Source organism: Suricata suricatta, chromosome 6 (genome assembly GCF_006229205.1).
Source record: "Suricata suricatta isolate VVHF042 chromosome 6, meerkat_22Aug2017_6uvM2_HiC, whole genome shotgun sequence".
In the NCBI taxonomy this organism is placed as follows: domain Eukaryota; kingdom Metazoa; phylum Chordata; class Mammalia; order Carnivora; family Herpestidae; genus Suricata; species Suricata suricatta.
The window spans coordinates 15,778,350-15,796,748 of NC_043705.1; the positions used below are offsets into that span (position 1 = coordinate 15,778,350).

An 18,399-nucleotide genomic window follows, 5' to 3' on the forward strand; every position below is an offset into this window, starting at 1 on the left:
GCCCCCCAGGCGCCCCGTAACTTATTTTGTAAACTTATAAACTTCTTCTCGGACTTACTTTGGTAAACTTTTTCATTTTAAACATGTCAGTGAAAGGAACTTTTTAAACATACAGAGGAATAAAATGGGGTAGAGAAAACTGATGACCGCAGAAGAAAGAATTGCCAGTAGTTAAATTGGAAAGTGTTATATCCTTTTGCCTCTACTCCTGAACTCCAGGCAAGATAGCAAGATGGCTCTCTTCCCAGCGTGAGCTGATGAGACCCTTGCTGGACAGTCCTTCTCTTTTCCTGTCTCCCTAGTTTTCCTTCCCTGTGGTCACACCTGATGGGGTAAATTTTTACAGGAAGTTTTCTTGTATAACAGACCTTAAATGAAAAGCCAGCTTATTTACGCTTAGAGGGTGGGGGGTAGGGGTTGTGTTGTTTTGGTCTTTGTTTTATTTTGTGTGTGGTTTGTCATGATTGTATGTCACGGGTGCCATTTGTCTCCTTAACCAGAGAACAGAGAAGACCATGGGTTTTAATTAAATTCTATAGTAAGAAAATAGTAGCTTTTTCCTATATACTCTAATATAAATCCTCTAATACAAATCAAATTATTTAATGTCCTGAATTTATAAAAGGATTTCTTTCTCCAGTTTTCAAATGTGTAGATTAGTTTGCAAATATGTAGATTAGAAACTTGATTACATAATATATAATTGTTTTTTGAGTGATGACATTATATCTTCAAATTATATTTAGACTTTAAATACTTAATTCACCAAGTTAGACTTTTTAAATATGACAGCAATTTACAGGAACATGTTTTTAAAGAAATTGTTTTAAACATAATTTCAGCTTATACTTTTGTTAATTCTGTGAGCTATTCAAGAAACACTGGCAGTTAATCCTTCCAGTTTCCGGAGAGATTGCATGTCCTTTTCTTTCCTGCCTAGTGTTTTCTTTTCTTTCTCTTTTTTTTTTTTTCCATTCGTTATGGCTAACACAAAGTGTGAATACCCTCTGATTAGGATGTTATCACTTGATATTGGAAAAGCTCATTACAGTTGTATTATTTAAGGTAGTCTCATTTTAATTTATATTAACAGTCTGTTTCTATATACAATTTTGCATAAGCCAAAAAAAATCTTAAGTTTTAAGGTATTTTAAAAATTTATATTGTTTAGGGCACGTGGGTGACTCATTTGGTCAGGTTATGATCTCATGTTCCTGGGTTCGAGCCCCACATCAGGTTCTGTGCTGATAGCTCAGAGCCTGGAGCCTGTCTTCAGATTCTGTGCCACCTCCTCTCTCTGCCTCTGCCCCTCCCCCTTCATGCTCTGTCTCTCTCTGTCTCAAATAAATTATTTTTTAAAAAAATAAATTCTATTGTTTACATCAAAAACTGAAATTAGCGAGTGATAATTAACATTTTAAATAATTTACATATGAACTATATTGACAGATTTCAGTTAGGGAAATTTAAGTGATCCCATTTAGAACCAGTCTTCAGTAGTTGTGTGGCCCTGACTGTGTGGCCCAGTCAGTTAGGCATCCATCTTCAGCTCAGAGTTGGTGGTTTTGAGCCCCTCATCGGGCTCGGTGCCGACAGCTCAGAACCTGGACCCTGCTTTGGATTCTGTGTCCCCCCATCTCAATTCCTTCCCCACTGTGATACATTTCAAAAAATAAACATTAAAAAAAGTTAAAACCAGACTTAAATAAATGTTAGTCATTGTTAGCTACTTGTATATACATTTTTAAGTGCTGTAGGGAATATATGCAGACAAATGACAAAAAAGCTAATTAGAATATCTTTGGTTATGATCCACAGCTGATAAAGTACTGGGAGGCATTCCTGCCTGAAGCCAAAGCCATTGCCTAGCGAGAAGATTTCTGTTAACTGTTAACGAAGATCTCGGATGTTTGTTCCAGTTGTGCTGAATTCCACAGTGAAAGCATTTAAAACCGTCTAAATAAACCGCTCTATATTTTATGAGTTACATGTGGTTTTTTATATATATATAAATATATATATATACACACACACTCTGACATTTTATGACAAGCTGCATGTCCTGACCCTCTTTGAAGTAAGTGGACTGTGGCATGACATTCTGCAGTACTTGCTGGATTGAACACTATTGTGTCTTAAATACTTGCACTAAACAGTGCACTTCAAGGCCAGAAAATTTTACATACTTTTTTTCTTTACATTCTGTAGTGTGTTTGCCCTCGTTACAAAGTGAATTATCAATGCATTGATTAATGTTCACTTACACATTCCTGTACAGAAATTATGATTTTGTGATTATAGTAATAAAATGATATTCCTTGTGAAGTATTAGTAACAAATTATTTGGGTATGTAAACATATTATAGATCTTTTAAAAGCATTTTTAATCGGAAGAAATTTTTGCTTGTAAATGTACATGGATAATGTTATGATCCATTAATTTTTTTTAGTTGACAGAAAAGGCTGAACTCTTTTCGTTATCAATGACTAAATGAAGGTTAAGTTTTCTTCTGAAATCACCATAAACCAAAGAACATTTATCTTTTGATTCTACTCTGGGGAATGTTCTTGTCTTGAGTAAAGCAGAGAATGAATAATTGTCTTTGCTTGTTGCTCCATCCCTATTACCAGGGTCCAATTTAGGAATTAGGAAAAAAATGTATTTATGTGCTTCTGTGACAAGTCCTATGATTTTGCGCATCTTCAAAGTCCTAGACTATGTGTATAATTTAACTTATTCTTTGCCTTTTCTTTGTTTTTTGTTTTAAACTAAAGGTAAGGTCACCTGTGGTCAAAACAAAGAATGATACCACATAAAATCCCCTATGATTTGGTGAATAACCTTGAATAACATAAAGCAAATTTGAAGTAAAATGAATTTGTCTTTGGCAACCTTCTTACCTATTCTGTATCCTGTTCAGATGGCTGTTGTCTGTTCCTTGCTGTGACGAAAGTTGAAGTTATGACTGGCATCAGAGTTGTTTTCATGTTTTAACGTGTTCTTAAAGATACCCCTCTTCTTAGCTTACCCCCTGCGTCTCCCAGAGGAGATAGATGTGGTATGTGTAACTGAATCCTCTCTAGAAGTTTACGGGTTACATTTAGTATCTCCCTGTTCTCAGGATGTGTTTTAGCTGAAGTTTTAAGCCTACTGTAGGCATTACTGATTTTTATACTAATAGAACTCAGAAGAGTACCTGATTTTTAATAGGTAATAGGAAAGACTTGATGAATCCAACAGGAAAAAGAAGTCCTGGAAGATGCAAAAATATATACTCTCTCTTAAGAAGGAGAAGCTACAGCAGAAACAGGACTTTTCCTGTAGCTTCTATTGGCGAGAACTTAGAAACTTTTGAGAAATGAGCAGTTCATTGTAGTGTATATCAGATGCCGTCTTGTTGTCCCATTAATACTGAGCGGAATCTGCCTTACTCGGAATAGTTTGACTACAGTAGTGCCTTGTTATTTTGTCCACAATTATATTACTTCCAGAGATACAGTTCACATGTAGGTCAATAACTTAGTGACTCATCTATTCAACTGTGGTACGTTCCTTAGAACATTCAGTACCTCCCAACAAAATAATAAATATTTTCAGTCTTGATCAAGCTGAAGAGAGTAACAGACCCAGGCCCCCTTCCCGACTTCATTGCTCTCATTAGTCTTTACTAAAAGACTGGAAAGTTCAAGTAAATTATATGAGCCTCTGATAGCTACCAACCTTTTTAATATCTTCACTCAGCCCACCTCCCCCTATCAATCTTTGCATCCCCTATTCATACTACTAAAATAATTTCACTCCAAATAAATAGAAACATTAATAGTACTAATAACATTAGCCTTTTGTAGAGATCTGAATTTATTTTTTTCCCTTAAACTGGACAAATAAGGACTAAGCATAATACAGTGGGCCAGGCTGAACCTGCAGTCGACATGCATGAGTTCAGTCTTCTGTCACTTTGTAACTATGTGACTTTGGCCTTACGACCTAAAATCCATGTATACAACAAGAGTATAGGACTGATTCCTGAAGTGCCTTTCCACTTTAAAATAGTTTGCTTAGGGGCACCTGGATGGGTCAGTCGGTTAAGTGTCCGACTTCAGCTCAAGTCATGAGCTCACAGTTCGTGAATTTGGGCCCCACATCGGGCTCTCTCCTATCAGTGCGGAGCCCATTTCAGATCCTCTGTCTCTGCCTCTCTCTGCCCCTCCCCTGTTCATACTGTCTCCCTCAAAAATAAACATTTAAAAATAAAATAGTTTCCTTAAAATACCAAACTTTGGTATAAATACTATTCTATTAGAAAATTAAGTTGTAATAAAAATCACCTTGTATTAAAACAAAGCTAGAAATGTATGTAAAAATAGGATTTCTGCAACAAAAAGATGTTTTCGTGATTGTATTTTTTGACAAGCTCTTTTCAAGTATTCAGCTTGTTTTATACATACATACATATATTTATATTAGCCTTATAATATCCTTGTTTCATTGTTGCTGTTCTTTAAACTTTTTATTATCCATATCTAGTAAAGTTTTACAAGTTCCTCATACAAGTTGTTTCATAAGTGGTTTTTAAATATAAATAAGCCTCAACAAAGCCATATTTCTCTGAAGGAATGAAAACAAATGAATAGAAAAGTAAGACAAAAAGCATTTTTGTCTATCTTGAGGTCTAAGGTAATGATAAAGACTTCGATTTTTCTGTCTTAAGTAAAGCTCGTGACTTACTTGTAAAGCTATGGCTGCTTCACTTTTCCTTGTGGCTCCCTTTTTGAGCAGTCCTGTGATTAACAGAAGTCCTCCTGTTTTAAAGGACCGGAGGTTGCTCAAGGATCCTTTTCCCAAGGAAGGATGACATCTAGGAAAAGGAAGTCTAGTCACTGGCTTGGGAACTTTGGAAGCATTTTCATATCCTCTTCACTAGTCCGGAAATGTGTATATTTTTCCATACGACATAGTCGCTGTTTCAAAATATTGAAAAAAAGACTTGGAATAGAATCCCCATCCCCTTCCTTATCCACAATCCAGAATCTGGTAAGTATCAGCGCTAATACCCTCACAGTGAAGGCTGTGGTCGCAGATAATAATGAAGGTAGATGGCTGGCCAAATGCAGAAATAGCAAGAAGAGAGGAATTACAAGAGTGCTGGGAATAGTTGCTGATCACTCTGCTTTTTATACTGATTGCTATGGAGGGAGGTCATGGCAGTCTGTGGATGAGGTCCTTAAGAATTTAGGCCAATAAAAATGAAATGTGAGCCTCCTAAGCAATTTGAAGCTTTTTATAGCCAAATTTTAATGAATAAAAGAAACAAAATTAAATACATACCCAGTAGCTCATGTCAGAATGTTATTTTAACATGTAATCCAGTATATCAAGGATGATTGCAAGATTTTACATTCCGTTTTTCATATTAAACCTTTGCTATCCCTTGTGTATTTTCAATTTTTACCACATCCCCATTCGCACTAGCCACACTGCAAGTGATCACTTGTCATGAGTGGCCAGTGGCTATGATACTGGGTTAAGCCTGTGGCAGTATAATCTGGGTACAAGACTTCTAGCGAGCTTTGCAAGCAGTGGATACTAGGTATCCACTGTGGATTAATTGTAGTGCTATATTGCCAGAAGCCAACTTGGAGTCTTCCCGGGATAGTTTCCTCTTCCTGATGAGCAGATCCAGAGCTTAAATCCTTATGATTGGATTGATTTTTCCTGTTTTTCCTCTGTTAACCATCTGTGAACATTCTTCCTTGAAATCCTGTGATGAGCTTTTCAAGATTCTGGTTCTAATCATTAACGTACATAATTCTAGGAAGTCCTTCCTTTGGGATCCAGAGAATTCATTTCTTCAAACTGTTAATTCAGAAGTGGCCAAGAATAGAAGACTGTACAAAACAGGAAAGTTGTGACTTGCTGCCGACTCTTTCATCGTGCATGAAGAAATTAAAAATGGTCATCTTCCTTTCTCCTGTCACGTACCTTTCAAAAAGTTCTTTAAGGAGAAATTCAGAGATTTTTTTTTTTTAATTAACAGGGTCAAATGAAAACGTTGTAATTAAAACCAATTAAGGTAAAGCTGCCCACTGGTTAATACATAGAAGATTATTTTTATTATTAAGGCCAGTTAATGGGATAAACTGCTTTAAGGGAGTGCTTGGAGAAAAGGTTCTCTTTTAAATTTATAATTATATATCTATCTGTTGAATAAAATCAGACAAAATTTAACAAAACTAAACAATAAATTGCCTTGTTGCTTCCATAGTCAAGTCTCGAGTTAATCTCTTGATTTTAACATATTTTCTAGACCTTTATTTCAAATTTACTCAGTATATATTTGTGTGTGCAGATTTGTATGTGTACATAAATACATGTGTGCATGCATCACAGGGACTTTTCAAACTGCGTTTCTAAATTTCAGCTAAAAATGTTGCCCAGCAAGGCAAACTGTTTATGCTTTTCATTCCATTGCTTTAGTACCATTACTTTTGCCAAAACAGCTTGAGTTGATTCTGCTTCTGAATTGTATTCCTTTCTCATTTTTCCTGTTTTTCCCCCAGGGTCAGTATCTTGTGACCATGTCTCAGAACTATCTTAAGTCTGCTCTCAAACGCACATTATTTCAGTCCCCCAACTCTGTCAGCCCTCCGGCCTGCTGCTAAAATTGTCTTCCTAGAGAAGAACTCTTATCACAGTACCATGCACAGAAATCCTCAACCGACTCCCTACAGACTACAGATAAAGTTCCAAATTATCCAAAATCTGGCCTCAAACTACTTCCTGTCCTGACCTTACCCCTTCCCTTTGCCTTAATCAAATGCTACCCCTGTCTTGTGAGCATGCTCTGAAGAATCTGAGTCCGCTGTTGGTTGTCACCTTGTCTGAGTTACCTGCAATTTTTTATATCCTATCCATTCTTTAAAGCCAAATTTAAAAGTCCCTATCTTACATATATCCTTTTTAGACTCCTAACTGGACATAAGCAAGGAACCTCTCTTGATCTTTCAGTAGTACTCTAATAAACACCGTGTGCCTTCCGGATTGTGCTCACTAATGTCTGTATTGCATTACAGCTGATAGTCTGGTCTGGTCTTAGTGCTTTGACTAGTCTCTGTGCCCTTGAGGAATGATTGTGTCCTTGTCAGTTCTTGTAGAACCTAGTGTGTTACAGCGACAGGATGTATATAGTTATGCATATGTATATAGTTTGACTTTGACAATAGTATTTTTCCATATCTGTAAAATGGAAAGTAATCCTTGTACTTGTTCAGGTACTCTTTAAGGGAGTTAAGATAATTAATGGGAATTTCTCAGCAATAGCAAGTGCTTAATAAATATTACCTATTATGTACCAAGTAAGTGTTTACTGAACAATATCTTTATCTGAGTAAAGAATACCCATCTTTGGGTTATTTCACCAGTATTTGAGGCTTCTTTAAAAAAGAAAAAAGTTGGCGTATACTTGACTGGAGTCTAAGTGGGCTTACCAGAAGGATTTCCTCTCAGAACACTACCCCTGAGATACGCTCTTGGAGCCCTCGGGCTGAGGGTCACTCGTGGAGGAAGGGAATGCTTTCTGATTAAGATCAGTTTGTCCTCAGCCAACAGAAGTGATGCACCATCCCCCCTAAAAATGGATCTTGTCAGGAAATGCACTAGAGACCATTAAGCCTCAGAAAAAGGAAAAGAAGGGTGACAGAAATGTGGCAGTTGCTTAGGGAGAGAAATTTATTTCCACCAAGAACTTTGTGGAGAACTTGTAAGAACTTTGAAGATGCCATAGACTAAGAAAGTAGTAAACAATGGCGGGGGGGGGGGGGAATACGGAGAATAAAAAGACGGTGATCATGGTTGATGGAGCTGCAGCAATCCACCAGCCAAGTGACAGGGAGGTCTGACCACTCAGTGGAAGTAGAAAAGGAGAAAGTTTATGGATATGGAAATAAAAGTGGGTAGGTTTCATTCGATACATATTTGTTCAGTCTCCATTATGTGTCAGCACTGAAGCAATGGATTAAGATCAGGGAACTATAAGAAAGTTGCCTAGGAGGATGCCCAGATCTCCAGCTTTAACGACTTGGGGATACTGCTGCGTTGCTTAACTGATACTAACAGGAGTGTAGGTTTGGGGACAGATGAAGTTTCTTGGGGCATGTTGTTTTTGAGGTACTTTTGGACATCCAACATGCCAGTGTGAAAACAACAAGTCAGGACTAGATATTGCATCATCAATTCAGAAATGTGACCATGCTCTGTTCCTTAAACCATGATCGTTCATGCAAGTAGCCTCAGAACAAATAGAATGAGATTAGTTTGCCAAGGACACATCCAGGGTAAAACTAATGTCTAAGGTGGAAATGGAAGTTAAGTAAGGTAGATGGAAAAGACTCTCAAAGGGTTATTCTGAACAAAAAGGAAAGGAAGGTGGCGTGAATTTGGAAATAAAGACTGAAGCTTTTTTTCTTGATGTAACAGGAAATTAAGCCATCAGGGAGTGATGTCACAGGAAAGCTGAAGAAGATTGCAGGTCCAGGAAGAATGGTATGTGTTTAGAAAACTGACCTACGGTTGAGTGGGAAAACTAATTACACATGAGTTTGGAAATAGTGAATTTACAGTGAAGCCAACCAGAGGAAATAACCATTTCTTTAGCCATGAGAAAGCAGGATCTAACAGATTGTTAGATCCATTCAGAACTAGAGGGAACTGTGAGGGAAAAGAATTTTGAAATTTTAAAAGACTAGAGGGGCACCTGGGTGACTCAGTCGGTTACGGGGCTGGCTTCAGTCTTCTGAGTTTTAAAGTAATGTTTATCTTGTCCAGTTAATACTTGCATACAGTTTGAAAACTAAACTAGTTTCAGGAGGCACCCAGCTGCCTCTGTCAGTGCAGTGGGCAACTCTTGATCTCAGGGTTGTCAGTTCAAGCCCCATGTTGGGTGTACAGATTACTTATATATAATATATATAAATAATATATAATAAATGTATATACACACACACACACACACACACACACACACACACACACACACAGCCTTGAGTGGGAAGAAAATAAACTAACATCGGAAAGGCTAAATGACAAAATAGTGTGCTTCTATGCCACACATCTCCTGTTTCCCAGTCCTCTTCCTGAAAGATCACCTCTTTCTACTTCTAGCTGTTCTACCATTTACATCACCTTCACATTTCAAAATAAAGTGCATGTCCTGCTATCTTTTGAGTCATCAGTTTTAGACATCATCTCCTTATCTTCTTTATATAGAGTTTATTTCCCTTCCTCTGCCATCTGACGGCCTCACGCCCTCATGCCCCCACCCCCACCTGCCCGCCTTCAACTATAGTTAGGTTACAATTTCTGGTTAAATCCATATTTAATGGTTGCAATATTATCTCTATACAAGTATTGTTCACCTTGGAAAGTTGTAGTATATTCATGATTTTGTTTTTTAAAAACTAAACTTTATTTTTTAGAACAGTATTAGACTTACAGAACCTCTGAAGAGTTCCCTTCTATCTGTCATTTCCCTCATTTTTTATACATGTTTTTTAGAAAGCAGTATTATTTGGGGCACCTGGGTAGCTCAGTCGGTTAAGCATCTGACTCCAGCTCAGGTCTCGATCTCCTGGTTCATGAGTTCGAGCCCTGTGCTGGGCTCTGTGCTGACAGCTGAGAGCCTGGAGATTCAGATTCTGTGTCTCCCTCTCTCTCTTCTCCTCCCTTGCCCATGCTCTGTCTCTCTCAAAAACAAACATTTAAACAATTTAAAAAAATAAAGCAGTATTATTTTGTTTATTATTTTTGAAAGAGAGAGCTAGAACACCAACAGGGCAGGGGCAGAGAGAGAGGAAGACAGAGAATCCCAAGCAGGCTCTGCAGCTGTCAGCACAGAGCCCAGCGTGGGACTTGAACTCACAAACGGTGAGATCTCGACCTGAGCCAAAACCAAGAGTTGGACCCAGGCCCTCCCTTCTTTTTGCTTGATTTAGCCCTCATTTTGGTGGATATACAGAGTAATTTCCTGGAAATGGAAACATAGAAACCATACTTTTGAGGCTTTACGTTAATTCTTAATAGATAATTTAACTGAGTATATGTTGAGAATGATTTTCTCTAGAATTTGAAGATGATGCCTCATTGTCTACCACCTTCCAGTGTTGCTGTTGAGAATTCCAAAGCCATTCTGTCTTCTGATACGTTGTGTATGAGCTGTTTGCCACCCTTCTGGACTTCTCAGGGTCTTATCCCTAGTGTTGTGGAATCTTACAGAGATTTGCTGTTGTGTGTGTCTGTTTTCTTCCAGTATGGGTGCTTTCAATCTGGAAACCTGACCTTCAGTTCTGGGAATTCTCTTGAATTGTTTCACTCCTGATGTCTTCCCTTCTGCTTTGTCTTCTCTTTCTGAATGACCCATCATTTGGGTAGTGGATGTCCTGGACTTGGGCCATTATTTTTCTCTCTTATTTTCCATCTCTGCCATTTTTTTCCTACTCTCTGATTATACTTTTTTGTTTTCTGATCATTCCTATTTCTTTAGTGGTTAAGCATCTGACTTTGGCTCAGGTCATGATCTCACTGTTTATGAGTTCAAGCCCCACCTTGAGCTCTGTGCTGACAGCTCAGAGCCTGGAACATGCTTTGGATTCTTTCTCCCTCTCTCTCTCAAAAATAAACAAACATTAAAAAATTATTTTATATTTATTTTTGAGAGAGCGAGCAGGGGAAGGACAGAAAGAGACAGAGGGTCTGAAGTAGGCTCTGTGCTGACAGCAGAGAGCCTGATGTGGGACTCAAACTCAGGAACCATGAGATCATGACCTGAGCTGAAGTCAGACACTAAACGGATCAGCCACCCAGGTGCCCCTGATCCATCCTATTTTTAAGGCCTCTGAGGACATTGCTGAGAGTTTACTTTTTAAAGTTCTTTTCCTCCTCGTTTCTGCATCCTCAAAATTATTTTTCTACTTTGGTCCCTGTTCCATGTTAGACGCTTTCCTCAGATACCTATTAATCACTGAATTCCTCTTTATTGTTAGCAGTGAAACATGTTTAGCCATGAAAGCCACTTGGATGCTCTGAGCATAGTCATGGGACCTGTGAAATTTGAGCATCACTGAAGAGTGATCTCCCTGGGCTGTTTGTAGGAAATTTCCAGTGTGGTTGTGTCTCCAGATTTTTCCTCTTGAGCTGGTCAGATTTCCCAGAGAATTCTTTTCCTATTTTCTGCCTGGAAGGTAAAGGTATGGGTACATTTTCAACATTGATTATTCGTTATGTGTATTGTCACCATGTCCCAGACCCTCAGACAGTCTGTCAACTTCCAATGCGAAGACACTCTCTCTTCCCCTCTCCTGAGGACATTCCCTCCAGAATGCCCATCACAGCGTGGAGGTGAGGAGGTGATGAAGGACGGGAACTTCTGACTGTCATTCCAGGCTTCCTACTTGTAGCCAACTACCTCCCGTTCTAGAGGCACCTGCTTTTCCCTGTTGATGTGCCTTTGACGTGCTGTGCTGTGTAAATCAGGTGGGTTTAGCTTTCCCGTTTGAATTCAGCTTTTTCTTGCTTGCTACAATAGTTCCTTCTTGCCCATCTGCTTTCTAGCTCACAAAATTCTGGTTGCTGTTCTCTCTTCTCCTGTTTTCCCTATTTTTATGGGTTTACAGGGAAAAAAGGAAACATTCCTTGTAGTTTTACTGGGGCTGGAAGAAGACATGAAATCAGTTATGAATGTTCAATTTGTCATCTTAGCCCCGAAATCTCTACATAGGTTTGTGTGGTTTTTTTTTTAACAGCAACATAGGATTCATAGTGGAGATACACTAAAATTTTTAAAATCTATGATACAATAGAATTTGGTTTCAAATGTTTTCTAACAGAAACAATGTGGTATTCTTGTACATACCTTTCCTTCCGTACACACAAAGAACTACTTTCAGATGTGAAAGTTCTAGATTGAATATGTGCCTTTAGAACTGTAACAGCTACTTCCAATTTGTCATTCAAAAAGACTGTCCCAGTGGCATCTGGGTGGCTCAGTTGGCTGAGCATCTGACTTTGGCTCAGGTCATGATTTCAAGGTTTGTGAATTCGAGCCCTGCGCGGGGCTCCCCAGTGGCAGTGAGGAAACTGTGTGGACTTCTCTTACTCTCCCTCTCTCTGATCCTTCCTCCTCTTGCATGCTCTGTCTCTCTCTTTCTCTCAAAATAAATATATAAACTTAAAAAAAAAAAGGCTGTCCCAGTTTACAGTCTTACCATGAGTACTTATGTCCCCATACCCTTGCCATCCCTGGAATAATGACTGAAATTTTTGCCAATCTAAAAATTGCAAAAAGATACTTCATTATTTCATTTGCATTGTCTTTCTTACTACTAGATTTGAGCCTCTCTTCTCAGTTACGTGGTCCTTAGCCTCCACCATGGCCCCATTTAAGTTTTGCCTCTTGAGACGTAAGCTGTTGTATAGTCAGTCCCCTCCCACATGGAATAGGGCCACGCTATGTAATCAGTAGGATATTACAGAAACCATGGAGGGTGACTTCTGAGGATAAGTGATAAAAAGTCACTGGGGCTTATGCCCTTAGGTCTTAGCGACTTCTTGCCTTGGGGGAAGCCAGCCTCCATGTCTTGAGGATAGTCAGAGGGACTGATGGAAAGATCCAAGAGGCCAGGAACTGAGGCCTCCTGCCAGTGACCGCCATTAACTGACTTCCCAGGCATGTGCATGAACCACCTTGGTGGTGGGTCCTATAGCAAAGTAAGTAGAGTCTGGAGATGACTGAGTCTCAGTGGGTATTTTAATGGTGGCCAAAGCTGCTCCCAGATTTCCTGACCCACAGAAACTGTGGGAGATGATAGTATTAATTACTAAATTGAATGGGGGGTGGGGTGGGAGTTTGTTATGTGCTAATAAACATATAACACAAGTTTTGGGCCCAGTGGAATTCTTCTGGGAAATGCCTGTTCAAACTGAACATTTCCTATTATGTCATTTTAAAAAATTATGTGCTTTCTACCTAGGTAATGTACATTAGTCCTTTGTGATACAGGTTGAAAATATTTTTCTCTGTTTATTGAATGTTTTTTTTAAACTGTATGGTCTTTGGTTTACATTGTAATTGACCTTTAAGCAATATGGGTTTGAACTGTGCAGGTCCACGTACTTACACATGGAAGTTTTGATAAATACAGTATAGTCCTATACCTGTATTTTCTCTTATGATTTTAACATTTTCTTTTCTCTAAGCTTGCTTTATTGTAGGAATACAGTATGTAATACATCTAACATACAACATATGCGTTAATTGAAGGTTTAAATTCTGGGTAAATCTTGCGGTCAATAGCTATATGTAGTTTAGTTTGGGAAAGTCAAAAGTTATACATGGATTTTAAAAAAATTTAATGTTTATTTTTGAGACAGAGAGAGAGAGAGAGAGAGAGAGAGAGAGAGAGAGAGCAAGCAAGCAGGGGAAGAGCAGAGAGAGAGGGAGACACAGTTTCCAAGGCAGGCTCCAGGTTCTGAGCTGTCAGCACAGAGCCTTACACAGGGCTGGAACCCAAAGACCATGAGATCATGACCTGAGCTGAAGTCAGATACTTAACCCAAGTTACGCATGGATTTTTAACTGCAGGAAGAGTCAGTGCCCCTAGCCCCCATTTTATTCAAGGGCCAAGTGTAATTTTAAATCCCTATCTAGTCTAAAATAGCTTTCTGTTAATGTCTTTGACATTTTGTATATTGTAATAAGAAGACTTTGTTCACATTAAGAATTTATAGCTTTGCTTTGTCATAGAGATTTTTACCATATATGGAATTCATTTTTAAAAACGACTTTATTTTTCTTTCAAAGGGTAACCAGTTATCCACAAACTATGATCTATACCATTTATCTAAACACCGCTTATTTTTAACATATATTGAAATTTTACAATTTAAACATTTATTAAAACTATGTAAACACCATTTAGTGAATTTTTTCCCCCATGAGTTTGAAATAACACTGTGGTTTCATGCTATGTGGCCATATATTCAGGGATTTGTTTCTGGACTAGTTGGTTCCCTTGATCATGGTCTCATTCTGTTGCAGGACGACCCTGACTTTATTACAGACGCTTCCTGACTTATGCTGATTTAACTCAAGATGTTTGGCGTTTGTGATGGTCCCAAAGCAGTATCCATTCTTCACATTTTGAATTTCCATCTTCTCTCAGGTTATTGGTGTCCAGTATGATACTCGTTGTGATTCTGGGTGAGCGTAGCTCCCAATGGACCAGGAAATCACAAGGGTGAACAACTAACAGACTTACAACATTTTTTTGTGATGTTCTGTACAGTATTCAATAAAGTCCATGAAATGGTCAACGCTTGGTTATAAAATAGGCTTTGTGTTTAATGATTTTGCCCAAATGTAGGTTGACAGAAATGTTCTGAACATGTTCTGCACATTGTGGGCTATGACTCAACTTTCAGTAAGTCAAGTGTATTAAATGTATTTGTGACTTAATGCTATTTTCAGCATAAATGGGTTTATTGGGACGTAACCCCGTTGTAAGTCAAAGAAGGTCTGTACTATGGCTTCATCGTGTTTTGATGTCCTGTAAATTCAAATATGCCTTCATTCATCTTTCTTCTTCTTCAAACTTGCCCTGAATTTTAGAGCCAGCTTGTCACTTTTCTTAGCTTGTTGGGGATTTAATTGCATTAACTTTTAAAGCATGTTGGTGAAAAGTCCTATCTTTAAAATAGTGATTCTTCCCATACATTACATGCTGTAACTATTTCCAGGTCTTCTTTTATGTCCCTAAATAATGTTTTCTAGGTTTCTTCAAAAGGTCTTGAATATTTATTGGAAATAAATTTATCCTTAGACATTTTAAGTTTTAAATGTTGTTATTGGTGATTCTTTTGTTTTTCCCAATGTTGTTTTCTAACTGATTAATGTTAGTGTATAAGAAAGCTGATGTATAGCAAATCTACTGCTTAGTATGCCACCCAGGCGCCCCATACTTTTGGCTTTTATTAACAGATACTAACTGTTCAGTGTCTTACATGTATATTTGCCATGTATTTTTATTAATGTTCTGAGAATAAATGTAGCTGGCTTGTCATAGATTGTAGAGTCCGTCTAAAAATTATGTAGGAACAACAGGATAATATAGTTGCCATGTTCTCTTTAGTGCTATTCTTCCCTTGCCTTCTTAGTGGTTCCTCACAGAATTTGGTTAGAAATTCAGCTCTTGAGAGGCGCCTGGGTGGCTTAGTCAATTAAGCATCTGACTTGATTACGCCTCAGGTCCTGATCCCACAGTTCTGAGATCAAGCCTTGCATCTGCCTCCATTAAGATTCTCTCTTTTCTTCTCCCCGTGTCCCTCTCCTGGTCCCAAGTACATTCTGTCTCTCCCTCTCTCCCTCTCTCAAAAAAAAAAAAAAAAGAAAAGAAAAGAAAAGAAAAGAAAGAAAAGATAAAAGAAAAAGAGAAAAGAAAGGAAAAAGAAACAGAAATTTAGCTCTTTAAAAAAGTTTTTCTATTAGCTAGTAATTTCATCACTTTTTCTCTGAGCCCCAGTTCCGCCATCTATAATAACTGAAATTATAACAGTACCACTTAAGGCTGAGCTGATAGACCCCAAGAACACCCCCAGGTACTGAGAGCTTGCATAGATTCTCAGCAAGGCAAAATTAAGTTATGTACAGCTATTAGAATACAACAAATAGGTTTCACTTGGACCATTCTCTCAGAACGTCATGGGTCCACACATTTCTGCCTGTTAAGTTCAACAGGTGAATAGGTGAGCCATGTCAGACCAAAGTGTATATGTCAGGTTACTAGCAGGCTTTGGGGGAAGGAGTGTGGAAAGCATGCTCAAAGCTTGACAAGCAATCTCTAGCACAGGGATTTAGGATTGCACAATCCTGGGTTACATTACCCACTGAGACTTTTTTTTAAAGATTTTATTTTTAATCTCCATACACACAGTGTAGGGCTTGAACCCTGAGATCAAGAGTCACATGCTGTACCAACTGAGCCAGCCTGAACTGAACCCCACCCACTGAGACTTTCATAAGTTGTGTCAACCAACTTGGAAATTGTTTTAGTCTTGTCATGAGCAGCTATTATTATTTTATTAAAAAAAATTTTTAATGGTAATTTATTTTTGAGAGAGACAGAGCGTGAATGTGGGTAGAGTGGAGAGGGAGAGACACAGAATCCGAAGCAGGCTCCAGGCTTTGAGCTATCTGCGCAGAGTCCAACACGGGGCTCGAACTCATGAACCATGAGATTATGAACTAAGCTGAAATTGGACGCTTAACCGACCCAGCCACCCAGGTGCCCCTATTTTATTTTTTTAAACCTTCAGACTTTTTTTTTGTTTTTTTTTTGTTTTTTTTTTTTAAGTAATCTCTACACCCAACATGGGGCTCAGACTCAAAATCCAGAGATCAAAAGTCCTGTGCTTTTCTGACTAAGCCAAACTGGCACCTCACCATTATTATTTAAAAAAAAAATAAAGTAAAAGACAGGGGAAGCCTGGATCACTCAGTCTGTTGAACATCCAATTCTTGATTTCTACTCAGGGCATGAACTCATGGTTCATGAGTTCGAGCCCAGTGCTGGGCTTTGTGCTGATGGCACACAGCCTTTTGGGATTCTGTCTCCCTCTCTCTCAAAATAAATAAAAATAAACTTTAAAAAATAACAAAAATTTAAAAAAAAAAGAAACACTTAGTCCTTTAAAGTCCTACAGCAGATCACACTTCCTCGTGGGGTTATTAGAAAGCTTAATAATGAGACACGGTAGGTAAGAGCATCTTCCATAGTACCTGCTGCATTCTGCTGGCTTTGTAAAGACTGAGTAAATGCTTATGCAAGGCTTTCAAGAAAAATGTGCCAGGCAAAATGCCAAGCAGAGGATAAAAAAATAATTTTACAGGTACATGCCCTAAAACCTAGTGGGTGAGGCAGAGAAATGAATCACACAATACACAGTGAGAGTCACCAGAGGCTTCAACAAACCTACAAGGCAGGCTCTGAGACAGCGTGGTGGACAGCGCTGTTCCTAAAATGAGCTGGTGCTGGCCAGCAGGAGGAAAGAGGAAGAGGGGTCTGGTCACGGGGCACAGATTTCTGCTGAGGCATGGCTTTGGGGGGTGGGGGCGGCTGGACTTGAAAGTCCTGGGTCAGCAAGGCAGGTCTTCAGATGAGGCTAATTGGAGGGTTTTTGCAGGTCCCCATCAGGCATATTGTTAAAGCAAAGGGGCTGATGCTTCTCCCATGACTCATGGGAGAAGCATAAACTTCAGAGCGCACCAAGTTGCACTGCCCCCGGGGCCCCAGAGCAAAGTGAGTGAGAAGCAGCTGTCTAGGGGTGCTTGGCAGGCTCCGTCCATAGAGTGTGGGACTCGATCTCTGGGTTGTGAGGTCGAGCCTCACTAAGGTGTAGAGATGACTAACAAAGGAAGAAGCTGATTGCCGGCAGCCCCAAAGCTCACTGGCTGGTCACTTTACAGTGTGACCCACAAGTCACCTCCAAGTTTCTTTTCTGCTCCATGCTTTTTTTAAAGTTTATTTAATTTTGAGAGATAGAGCATGAGCTGGGAAGGGACAGAAAGGGAGACAAAAAATCTGAAGCAGGCTCCAGGCTCTGAGCAGTCAGTACAGAGACAGATGTGGGGCTCAAACCCAAGAACTGTGAGATCATGACCTGAGCTGAAGTCAGAAGCTTAACTGACCGAGCCAACCAGGCGCCCCTCCATGCTTTAAGGCAGAAAACTCAAAGGAGTTTTGGTCTTGGCCTGACGGCCAGATTCCGGCCCTCTCCTTTCTTTCCTTGTTTTCTTTCTCTTTTCTTCTTCGTGTGCGTGTGTACTCTGTCTTGTAGTAAAAACGCTACACTCAGAGGCAGTTCTTGAGAAGTGGAGGAAGAAGCCAGAGCGTTGGTCTCTGCGACCCGCCGACTTTGAGGATCGGTATCACAATACCATTCCCAGCTTCGCCGCGAGCCCAGACCGAGACGCTGACCTTGACTCGAAGGCAAATAGAAAAGTCTCGGTAGAAAGTTGGAGGGGTCAGTGCTGCTAATGCCAGCCGAGAGTTAAAAACGGAAACCCACGCTTCCGAAACCAAATCAAGGAGCTGCATGTTTTCCCTCCCCGCGGCCCTGCCATCCGCTCGGGGTGGTGTCTCGGGAACCGGAGACGCAGCGCGGGGGCCAGCGCCCGCAGGACGGGGAGCGCCCGGGTGCGGCCCGGTGCCGGCGCCTGGCGCGGAGGCGCGCACACCCCTTTTCTGCAGACTCACAGGTTTGCAGGCCCCGCCTCGTCCGGGCCCAGCTCCGCTCCGCCGCCCTGCGGGCCCGGACCCGGCTGCCCAGAGCCCCGCGCCCTTCGCCGCTGG

The 18,399-nt window shown here is 39.7% G+C and overlaps 2 protein-coding genes and 2 long non-coding RNA genes across 5 annotated transcripts in view; all 4 read left to right on the forward strand.

Moving 5' to 3' along the window:
• Nucleotides 1-1,987, forward strand: part of SNX2 (sorting nexin 2) — a 57,312-nt gene extending 55,325 nt beyond the window's left edge. For both annotated transcript variants that reach the window (XM_029941757.1, XM_029941758.1), the window contains one exon: nt 1,819-1,987. In XM_029941757.1, coding sequence (XP_029797617.1) covers nt 1,819-1,869 — 51 coding nt within the window. In that variant the 3' untranslated portion in view covers nt 1,870-1,987. The remainder of the gene's footprint in view (nt 1-1,818) is intronic.
• Nucleotides 1,988-4,218: 2,231 nt separating this feature from the next.
• LOC115294057 lies at nt 4,219-6,270 on the forward strand. The gene is made up of 2 exons (XR_003909713.1): nt 4,219-5,035; nt 5,817-6,270. It is a non-coding gene; the product is annotated as an uncharacterized LOC115294057 (long non-coding RNA).
• A 2,057-nt stretch (nt 6,271-8,327) lies between these two features.
• LOC115294088 lies at nt 8,328-14,884 on the forward strand. Its single transcript, XR_003909719.1, has 2 exons — nt 8,328-8,542; nt 14,091-14,884. It is a non-coding gene; the product is annotated as an uncharacterized LOC115294088 (long non-coding RNA).
• Nucleotides 14,885-16,790: 1,906 nt separating this feature from the next.
• The window catches only part of SNX24 (sorting nexin 24), a 156,105-nt gene continuing 154,496 nt past the window's right edge, over nt 16,791-18,399 (forward strand). The window contains exons 1-3 of the mRNA XM_029941154.1: nt 16,791-16,800; nt 17,885-18,054; nt 18,136-18,305. Of these exons, the coding sequence (XP_029797014.1) occupies nt 16,791-16,800; nt 17,885-18,054; nt 18,136-18,305 (350 nt within the window). The remainder of the gene's footprint in view (nt 16,801-17,884; nt 18,055-18,135; nt 18,306-18,399) is intronic.